The 10,975-nt window shown below is 56.3% G+C and overlaps 1 protein-coding gene across 1 annotated transcript; it reads right to left on the bottom strand.

Annotated features, from left to right (window-relative positions):
• Window positions 1-2,744: 2,744 nt before the first annotated feature.
• On the bottom strand, window positions 2,745-9,518 carry Nagpa (N-acetylglucosamine-1-phosphodiester alpha-N-acetylglucosaminidase). Its single transcript, XM_048332710.1, has 9 exons — window positions 9,417-9,518; window positions 8,864-9,328; window positions 7,417-7,556; window positions 6,035-6,272; window positions 5,184-5,389; window positions 5,028-5,075; window positions 4,494-4,595; window positions 4,321-4,384; window positions 2,745-4,176 (listed from the first exon to the last, which is right to left on the bottom strand). The coding sequence occupies exons 1-9, from the start codon at window positions 9,500-9,502 to the stop codon at window positions 3,966-3,968; spliced, it is 1,560 nt and encodes a 519-aa protein (XP_048188667.1). The 5' UTR covers window positions 9,503-9,518; the 3' UTR covers window positions 2,745-3,965.
• Between the last annotated feature and the right edge of the window lie 1,457 nt (window positions 9,519-10,975).

Genomic DNA, 10,975 nt, shown 5'->3' with positions numbered 1-10,975 from the left:
CTGCTGCCTGCCTTATGCCTGAGCCAATCGGCTGCTGGGGACTGTACAACACTGATTGGCTCACTATCAGGGTCAGGTGTCTAGTCTGGACCAATCCCTGTGACTCAGGGGTGGATGCATGGCAGTTTTCTCAGGGGAACAGCCCACCCACAACTGGAAACCCATTTTCCAGTCTCTGGCTGTGAGGCCGCAACACTTAGGCCCTGGGCTTGAAGAGGCTGGGGGCACGAAGGGCTCCTGTCAACCCCAGGCAGCAGTGGGGTGACTGGAGCTGCTCCTCTAACTCTTTATGGGCCTCTCCCCCTCCCAGGGAACTGTTTATTTTAAGCCACAAACCCCACCACTCATAGCTTAAAGATAAAGGGGGCATCCTCTATGGCGTCTGTCTTGGTGAGGCGCCTTGCTTGCTTCAGGAGATAGATTCCTACTGCTTCACCATGCTATGCCTCAGTGGGCCAGCAGTGCAAAGTCACAAGGTGCATTCAACATCTGCCGTCTGTGCATCCATCCATCCAAAGACGCCCGGTCCCTTCCTCAGGACATGGCGGCCCCCAGAGAAGGGTGAGGTCAGGAGACTGGACCTCTCTCCCTTCCAGAGGCTGCTTGTGGGTGCTGCTGGACAGATCCTGTCTTTTGACGCCTCGTGAGGAGGGGCATTTGACGGGACAGTTGGTTGCTGTCATTTTCCTCCCTTGCACTCTGCACCTGCCCCTCCCCTCTGTAAAACAAGGCCTTCCACTTCCCAGCAACATCTGAGTGTGCGTGGGTCCTTTGCTCCATCATTAAACACCTTAGATTCTATTTGGATTGTCTTCTCTCCCTGGGCTTGAGAATTTCTCTGCTGTTGTTTTTGAGGTTCTAGAACATTCTCAGGTGGATTTGCGCCCCCCCCCCCGGCCAAGGGGTGGCAAATTGGGGGTGTATCAGGGGAAGCAAGAGTCATATTTTATGTCCAAAGCTCAGATATACTGTGTTGGTTTTGTGGGAGTGCAGTAACAACCAACGGGGTTAAGATGACAGCAATGGTGTCTTCTTCCATTCTGGAGGCTGGGGATTAATTAGATCAAGCATTGCCAGAGAAGGCTCCTGGCCTCCTCCAGGAGCTGGTGGCTCCCAGCAGGCCTTGGCTTGGGGCCCCATCACTCCACTCTGTGCCTCTGTCTTCCCAGGCCCCTCCCTGAGCATTGCCTCTTCTTTTATGGTCTATGTAGCACAGGCTGCCCTTGAACTTCAACCTTCCTGCCTCAGTCTCCTGAGTGCTGGGATTACGACTATGTACTATCACACCCAGTCTATGTCTCCTAATAGGGACGTCAGTCATTGGGTTCAGGGCCTATGACATTTTACTGTCTGTGGAGACATTTCCTGCAATGCAGGTCCCACTCTGAGGCCCTGGAGGACGTGCATCTGGAGTTGGGGTTGCACGCGTACACAGCATGTAGACAGGCTTGTAGCTTGTCCCCGTGGCTGTGTGCATGTGGGCCCACTGGATCTGGAGAGTGGAGCCTAGATCCCCCCCCCCCCCCCCCCGGCCAGGATCCAGGAACCCGAGGGAAGCAAGGGCCCTCGGCATACTCTTTCCCGTGCTACCCTGCCCAGCTCTCTGTGGTGACAGCCAGTCTTGCCACAGGGTATGAGGGCCCTGTCCAAGATTCCAACTGTCTTCCTGTGGCCTTGAATCGGGCCACAGGCTGTTCCTAGAAAGGTCTCATGTGTGTGTGTGACTGTCACCTGGGAGAGCAGAGGAGGTGGGGTCCTTTAGGTGGCTCTCTGAAGGCCCCTTGTGTGGGTCACAGCCTCACCTGCTTCCATCCAGGATGCCCTCCATTCGCTCTGATTTCATAGGTCTCCCCTGGGTCATGGCAGGTCTCAAAAAAGGCACAGCCAGCTGCTGCATGGGTGGCTCCAAGCTGAAGGGCCCTGCTGTCTGCCCTAGCCTCACTGTTGCCTAGAGGCCTCACGGGCCTGGGCCTGAGCCCGAGGTGGCAAGCCCACCCTCAGGATCTTGGGACAACCTTGGCCCAAGCTGCCACTGTGGGGGTCAGTGGGACCCGGATGGGCTAGAGTCTCCAAGAGGCTCTGGGGGGGCTGGGGATATAGCCTAGTGGCAAGAGTGCCTGCCTCGGATACACGAGGCCCTAGGTTCGATTCCCCAGCACCACATATACAGAAAACGGCCAGAAGCGGCGCTGTGGCTCAAGTGGCAGAGTGCTAGCCTTGAGCAGGAAGAAGCCAGGGACAGTGCTCAGGCCCTGAGTCCAAGGCCCAGGACTGGCCAAAAAAAAAAAAAAAAAAAAGAGGCTCTGGGGCCCTCCATACCCTGTGTCCTGTCTTGTCTGCACCCAGCCCCCCAAGATGGCTCTGAGGAGTCACAATTTGAAACCCAGTTGGTTTTCTAGGGAAGAATTTTCTGAAACAGACTCCTCTGAGAACCTGACACAAGCTGTCAACCCACACTTGAAACCTGAATGGCCCCGGACAGGCTGCCCCAGTCCCCAGAATGTTTCAGAGGTCCCTCAAGGCTCAAGTTCTAGGAGGGTACCTCGGGGTAACCCATGTTACTGTGGGTGGCTTCTCTCCTCAATGACTCAAGAGCTCCTTACTCTTTGGGTTGTCCCAAGATGGCAAAATGGAACAGAAATGGCCTCAAACAAAAATAAAATTTATTGGCTTCAGGTATAGCTGGGGCCAGCGGCTCCACCTTGCCACCTCACCCCTGCCCCCCTACCCCCCCCCCCCCCACCCTGTGGCTCTTGTGCACATCAGCTGGCCTCTCCATCTCTCGGTTCTGGTCAAGTATTCTCCACATGGAAGAAGAGCTTCTCTACTTTCTTCTGTGCGGCGCAGGCCTGGGAGCCGGACAGTTCCAGCACAGGGTCCAAGATAGGTCTAGGCTGGCTGGCCTGAAGCAGATGCTTCTATTGAATTGGTCCCTGAAGGCCCTCCAGACTTGGGCCAGTACCTCCTAGACTGGGAAGCAGCAGTGGCCTGGGCACCCTCCCTTCCAGTGCTGGGATTTCAGGCATCACTACCATGCCCAGCCATGAGAGGGCGTCTTGATGGGTCGATGAGCCCCAGTGGAGGGGATGCCAGAAGCGGCCACAACCAGCAATGCACAGGCACTGGCTGCTCGCGCCCAGCTCACCCGTCTCAGGTGGTGCGTGAGGGGCAGTACAGAGTGATGGTGGCCTGGGCATGTGCCCTGCTCAGTACACACCCGGCACGGGTTGCACTCCCTCCCAGTCCCCTGCCACTGCTTCCTGGAGCCACCTCCCAAATGCACCATGTGCTTGGAGTGGGCTCTGGGAGGCTCTGCTGAAGCATGAGTGGCCACACATGCCTGTAATCCCAGCACTTGGGAGGCTAAGGCAGGAAGATCAGGAGTTTGAAACCAGCCTGGTGAGATCTTGCCGGAACAAATAAATATTGAGGGAGCGACAGGTGCTGGGCAGCAGCATTTGCTGGGCAGGCAGACAGCAGAACACCACTTTGCCGGTGTCCAGTCCCTGCCAGCACAACAGAGGACAGGGACACGAGGAGGGCTCTGGGGGTGGCGTGGGCACAGTAGGTCTGAGAGCGCTGGTCACCAGCCAAAGCCTGGCATCCTGAGGGCCAGGGCTTGCTGACGGTCCCCTGGCGGCTCCTTCAGTGCAGCTGGGGCAGGAGGCCCCGGACCGCGGAATCCACCTGTAAACATCATCTCAGCCCTTCCTCTAGGAGCTTGTGACTGGTCAAGGCTGGCGAGCCCACAGTGAGCAATGTGGTCAAGTGTTCTGGCCCATGCAGGGGCTGCCGGGGGCCTGTCCCCGTCACCAGTTGGCTCAGGTCCCTGGGGATTCTTTGGCAATGGCACAGGCTTTCCTAGGACCAGGTCCTGGGCAGCAGACCCAGACAGGCATGGAACAGGCACTGTCCTGGGGCTCTAGACTGCTGCGGTGGGTGAGGGGCTGGGGCAGGCGGGGCCGTCAGTCCTTGAAGGGGTCGTGGCTGTACCCAGGCTGCTCCTTCTCCGCCGCCAGGGGCTCCCCGCCTACCTCCTGCAGTGGGTGGTACACATAGTCCCCATCCCCATGCCGGGTCCTCTTGGATCTGGAGCCCAGGAGCAGGGACATGTTGGCCGACACGCTGACCAGCAGCAGGAAAACCAGGCCCAGGGTGAGGGCCAGCCATGTGGTCCTGGGCAGAAGACAGAGCGGCTAGGGCAGGGGGAGGGGCACAGCCTTGGCTATGCCAGTCCTGTGTTGGGGACAGGGAAGGGGGGGGAGGGAGCCTTGTGCCGCACCCCACAGGTGGGGGCCGGGCTCCCACTGGAGCACCTACCTGCTGAAAAAGGAGAGCTCTGCGGCCCGTGGGGTGGCCTCGGAAGGTCGGAGACACTGCTTCACTGTAAGGAGCAGAGAGCTGCTGCAAGCTGAGGTGGTGGTGGGGGTGGGGGGGGCACGGGCGCGGAGGGGGGCTGCCCACCCTTTGGCCCAGGATCCCAGGGGACCTACCTTGGGAACTGCTGCAGTTGCCAGTCTGGGGGTCGCAGGGGCACTGATGCTCACACTGGCAAGGCCTCTGGCAGCCGGGCCCGTACCAGCCCAGCGGACACTCTGGGGGCGGGGGGGGGGGGGGATGGGAGAGATAGGAGGTCAGGGGCCAAGGCTGGGCCTTTGGGTGTGGGCCAGCTGGGCTCCTAAAGGTGACCTGGCTGGTGCCACCTGAAATTCCAGGCGGGTCCTGGAGCTCAGGAGGACGGGGTTGGCACTGAGGTGGCTCAGGGAGGCTGAGAGTGGGCAGCAAACACTCGCTGCCTAAAGCTGGCAGAGCCAGACCCCCACAACCCCCCCCACCCCTGGCGAGCTACTTCAAAGGTTCAGGGAGGACGGGGGGGAGAGGGGGTGCTGCTGTTCTGGCCACATCCACATGTGGGATTTGCTGCAAGGGCACAGGAAACCTGGATGGAGCTCAGATTCCTCCTGACCCAGCAAGCAGATGGGGCACTAGGCTGGGGTTGGGGCGAGGATGGGGTGCATGGCTCTCACCTTCACCACAGCTGGGTCCTGTCCAGCCTGCATCACAGCGGCAGCCAGCTGCCAAGACAAGAGCAGGAGGCTGGGTAAGTGGACGAGCAGGACTGGGCTGGGCTGGGGTATGGGACACACCAGACCGTGGGAGCCCGCCTGCCCATCCCCACTCACTGTCAGTGCACAGCCCATGCTGGCTGCAGTTGGAGGGGCCACAGTCCAGCTCGTTGCAGGCCGGGCCGTGCCAGAACTTCCCGGTGCACTGGCAGTGGCCGTCCACGCAGGTCCCATGGCCGCTGCAGTCGGGCGGCTGACAGCGGAGCTCGTGCACGCACACCACGGTAGACACACGGCGGGGACAGCGCCACCTACTGTCCTGGCTGCCGGAAGCAGGGTGTAAGGAGGCAGTGAAGCGGGCCCTTTCCAGCGTCCTGACCATCCCTACATCCCAGGGCCTTTGCACATGCAGCATCCGCTGCCCCTTCCCTAGCCCACCTGTCCTTCCTCACAGAAGTCTTTTCTGACAAACTGGCCCTGTCTTCCAGGGGAGGGGGCTGGTTCTGGCGACTCAGCCCATTGTTCTTTGTCTGCTTGAGACAGGGTTTCATTGTATAGCAGTCCTCACAATTGCTGGGCAGGCCTTGGTGACTCATATATCAAATCCTAGCTACCCAGGAGGCTGGAATCTGGAGGATAGTAGTTTGAAGATAGCCTGGTAAGAAAAGTCCAAAAGACCTATCTCCAATTAGCCAGCAAAAAGCTGGGCTTGAGGTATGGCTCAAGTAGCAGAGTACCAGCCCAGCAAGCAAGCTGAAACAGAGCGAGCATGTGGTCCTGAGTTCAAACCCCAGTACCAGAAAAAATAAAAATAAAAAACTTTCTCTGTTACTCAGAGTCTCCTCAAACTCACAATCCTCTTGCCTCTGCCTCTCAAAGTGCTGGGATTATAGGCATGTCCTGTCATACCAGGCATTTGTGCTCACTGTCAAACCCCCAGGGTTGAGGCAGGCCAAGGGTTTGCTTACCAGTGATCGGATGGGTAGCTGGCCAAGGTCCCATTGAGCACAAAGGTGGCAGAGCCGCCGCCGTCCAGGTTGATGGCATTGACCACGTCCTGCTGTAACAAGAACTCTGCTACCTCCCACAGGCTGAGGCCACGCTGCTCTGTCTGTCCATCCACGTGGAAGAGCACCAGCTGTCCCTGGCGGTCATGGCCAATGGCTGTCCTAGCCGACATCACGTTCACAAATTTGCTGAAGGAACCTGAAGGAGAAGCGGCCGGCTGATTGTCCAGCTCCTCTGGAGGCCTCCTGGACTCTCCCCAGTACCTCCTGCCAAAGACCACTGTCCACCTCCTGGCTCAGACCACTCTCCCGAACATACCCAGCCCTCGCCTGGTCCCTTTGCAGAACAGTCAACGGCTGCCACAGGGATTTCTTTGGTTCTGGAACCCAAGACCTCATGAATACAAGAGGAATTGCACTTGGGCCATGTCCACAGCCATTTTGTTTTTGAGACAGGGTCTTGCCGACTGCCTGAGCTTAGAACTTATGAGGCACTTAGAACTTAAGAGGCGCTTAGAACTTAAGATTTTCTTGCTTCTACCTCCCAAGTGTTTGGAATTACAAGTAGGTGCTACCATGCCTGGCTTCAAAGCTTTCTTTCTTAGCATTTATGACTTTTATTTTTTCCAGTTTAATATATAATCTTTTCTTATGCATTCCACATAAGACTGTCTAGATCTCCTTGGCTACCTAGAAGAGTGCTAAACACAACTCAATTGCTCCCAGAGGACTATGGGAAGACTTAAGAACAGCCCACCCCACACTGTTCCTGGTTCTCTCTTTTTTTCTTTGGTGGTACTGGGTTTGAACTCAGGGCCTTGTGCTTGCTAGACCGGTGCCCCCAATCCTTTTTAAATCTCTAGTTACGTTTTTTTGTTTTTGTTTTTTTTTGCCAGTGCTGGGGCTTGAACTCAGGGCCTGAGCACTGTCCCTGGCTCCTTTTTGCTCAAGGCTAGCACTCTACCACTTGAGCCACAGCACCACTTCTGGCTTTTTCTGTTTATTGGTGCTGAGGAATTGAACCCAGGGCTTCATGTATGCAAGGCAAGCACTCTACCACTTGGCCATATTCCCAGCCCCCATCTTTAATTATTTTTGAGCTAGAGTCTCCAGTTTATGCTTGGAACAACCTGGACCAATCCTACTTATGCTTCCTGAATAGCTGGGATGACAGACAGGGCTACTGCACTCAGCTTTTTACTAGTTGATGGAGTCTTGAACTTTTTGCCTGGGCTGGCCTGAAACTGAGAATCTTCCTGATCTCCACTTCCCAAGCAGCTAAGATTACAGGTGTGTGCCACAGCACCCAGCTATTGTTTGGCGGTGACAGCCTCTCCCCGCACCTGTCTCCTGTGTCTCGTCGCACTCGGCAGCCTGGCTCTCATTGATGTAGATGCTTCCATTTCGAATCAGCCACACAACCCCGCTGAGCAGCTGCTCGAATGGATTGTCAGTGTCCAGCGCCTCCTCCTCAGACAGGTACCTGCACCCAGGGAGGGCAGGAGGCTCACTCATGCACGGTGCAGGAGCAAGTGCAGGGGGAAGGTAAGCTCTGTCCTCTTGCCTCATGATCATAAGGCTTCCTGTTCCTCCCGCTGCCCCAGGAACACACCCAGTCAGGGTGCAGTTGTGGTGTCTTGCAGTCCTTAACCATCTCCCCACTGTCAAGGTCCAAAAGGCTGAAGCCGGGCAGGGGCTCTGGAGTACCCACCCCTTCACCCCCTCTGCAAAACTTCCACACTTCATTTAATTAAAAACTCCACCATATTGAAAATCTACCCCCAATCTCTGGCAAAACAATCCTGTGACAGCCCCTCAACCACCCATCTGCTTCTCTAACCAATCCTCTCTCCTCACCCCAGGCCTAGAGCCAGGTGGTACATAGAAATCCCTGATACCTTCTGATAACCTGTTCCACTTATTTACTTGTTTATTTATTTTTAGGTACTAAACTGGGCCCCAAACTCTTTAGTGCATTGGCTGGCACTCTGCAAACTGAGCCATGCTTCCAACCTATATAATCATTTCTTCTGTGGCTCCTTTCCCATCTCCCCAAAGTCTTGCTGAACTCTGTGTGTGTGTGTGTGTGTGTGTGTGTGTGTGTGTGTGCATGCGCACACTTGGTCCTGGGGCTTGAAGTCAGGGCATGGTGTCTCAGCTTTTTCACATAAGGATGGCACTCTACCACTGGAGCCACAGTTCCATTTCTGGATTTTCAGTAGTTCTATGGAGATAAGGGTCCCATGGGCTTTTCTGCCTGTGCTGGCTTCAAATCTTTGTCCTCAGATCTCAGCCTCCTGAGCAGCTAGGATTACAGGCGTGAGCCACCTGTGCTTGGCACTTTCTGCATCTTTGAGTCTTTGCCTGCAAGCTGTTTCTTTTGCCCGAAATTCTTCCAGTTCGCTCCTTGGTTGTTACTCTTCAAGTGTTAACTCACGGGTCACCTTTTCAGAGAGGTCCGAGACTGCACCTACAGCCAACCCTCTGCTTACACCTGTTCAACTCTGACAACCCTGTTCAACGTGAAAACCCCTTCGGGGAGCCCAGTCTGAACTGATCACTGGTTCCTGACGTTATCTACTACCGGAGAAGGTTCCTTCACGGAAAGACCTTCCGGAGACACTGTCTGGCGTAAAGCAGGTGTCCTGGTGTAAACTGCCAGGAAGGGGTCCGAACCCCACTGTGCAGACGAAGGAACCGAGGCTCAGCTCGGTGAACTCTACCCCGACCACACAGCTGCCATCCCATCTCCGGTCCCCGGGACGGGCGCGGCGCTCTCTGTTTCCTCACCCGGTGACCAGGGTCCCGTCGCGGCGGATCCCGAACTGCGCGTTCTGCAATCCCCCGGAGCTGCTCACGCGCTGCCCGTCGCTCACCACGTTCCCCAGGCAATCGCCCGAAGCCAGGCGGAAGAAGCCCCCGTTCTGGGCCACGCGGCAGCCGGCTGCCCGCGCTGTCTCCTCCACGGTAGCGCGCCGCCGCTGCGCGCAGCCTCCCGGCCCGCCGGGCTCCAGCACGGAGACGGTGCGCAGGGGCGCGGGGACGCGCGTCAGGTGCCCGGCCACCGCGCGGCCCCCGAAGTGCGACACGAAGGCACGCACGGCTGCGCCGGGGGCCGCGGGGGGCGCCGGGGGCGCGGGAGGCGGCGCCCAGCTCTCGTGCTCGCGGTGGCCGGCGCGCACCCGTGCGCAGTCCCGGGGCAGCCGTGCGCGCTCGCGAGGATAAGGTGATAGCAGGTCATCGTCGCGGGAGATCCTGCGGGGATGGGGCGCGTGAACTCCAGGGGGTCCCCGGCAGGACAAGGGGATCCAGACCTGGGCCCTCCCCCGGGGGCGCCACTCACCCCGAGCCCACGTCGCCCCACGCCGCCCCGATCAGGCCGAGCAGCACGAGCAGGAAGAAGAACCCGGGACTCCTGGGGGCCGCCATGTTGGGACCCGGCTTCTGTCACGTGGGCCCGCCCCACCTGACTGAACGGAGCCGCTCCGCGGCCCGCTTCCGGGTCTGAGGCGTCCCAAGCCTCGTCCAGGTATCGCGAGATCTCAGGGTACTTGTTATCTGGCTGCAATTTAAGATCTGTGGGAAGTTTCGAGAATGAGCTGTTGAAATTATTTCCTGAGGGGGAGGGAGATGAGTCTGGTGGGGTCATTCGTTTGCGTAGAGTTTTCACCATGAGACCCTGGTGCAAAAAAAGAGAAATAGGGCTGGGGATATAGCCTAGTGGCAAGAGTGCCTGCCTCGGATACACGAGGCCCTAGGTTCGATTCCCCAGCACCACATATACAGAAAACGGCCAGAAGCGGCGCTGTGGCTCAAGTGGCAGAGTGCTAGCCTTGAGCGGGAAGAAGCCAGGGACAGTGCTCAGGCCCTGAGTCCAAGGCCCAGGACTGGCCAAAAAAAAAAAAAAAAAAAAAGAGAAATAGGTGTCAGTTCATCTTAAAAAATAATCAAAATTGCAAGAATGTCTTGCAGAACGTTCAGTTATTCATATTTACTCATATTACATATACAATGATAATCACACACTACAGATACTATTTATACTTTATTCATACTTTTTTTTTGGGGGGGTGGCCTCATTGTGTAGTCCCAGACTGTCTTCACGTTCTTCATTCTTCTGCTTTAGCCTCCTCACTGCTGGGGTTCCAGGAGTGCACCACCACACAGGCACCGCTTACAACTCAGCTGCACACATGCAGCCTTTCCTTCAGCACTCTTCATGGTCCTCTAAATGCAACCTGTTTCTGAATCCAAGTCAGAAAAAAAGATATACTTAATCTGTAGATTCCTGGCCAATGCACCGAAATTTAGGGCAGCTAAGGTGACCCCAGGTGCTGTGTCTGTCAAGAGGAGAATTCAGGCAAGATGTGAACTGTAGTAAAAGTGATACAGAAGTTTATTGGGAAAGAAATATGGCTGAGAGAGGGCGTCACATCAGCTCATCTCAGCCACCTTGTCCTTCCTCCCCTTTATAGAGCTTGGTTTTGGATTGAAGGTGAGACTGAAGATGGCTTTCTGACTCCTGGGTCTCCTTTCTGTTTCCTGTAAGACTGTGACCTCAAAGATTTACTGCCGGGTCCTTATTTCCTCCTTCTTTTGTTCCTCTTACTTTTCCCTTCTTTTGTGGCCTCCAGCCTCCATTTTGTTGTCTGGCAGGTTTCAGTTTATCAGTTTTCTCCTGTCATCTGTACCTTCTATAGACCACCATTTCCTGACGGGCTGATTCTCTACAAAGTCATATCTTAAGGACAGGATGTTTTCTTAAGTAACCACCACTAGGAAAATGAGAATGTTGGACATGGGTAGGGTTTTTATTTTCGCATCCAATCATGGGGAGATATCTCTGGTTACCAGTAGGGGCTTGGACTGTGTGGACCATTCAGACTTGAGAGCTGGAGGGTC

This window comes from Perognathus longimembris, chromosome 23 (genome assembly GCF_023159225.1).
Source record: "Perognathus longimembris pacificus isolate PPM17 chromosome 23, ASM2315922v1, whole genome shotgun sequence".
In the NCBI taxonomy this organism is placed as follows: Eukaryota; Metazoa; Chordata; class Mammalia; order Rodentia; family Heteromyidae; genus Perognathus; species Perognathus longimembris.
This window is presented reverse-complemented; position numbering and strand designations above follow the sequence as displayed.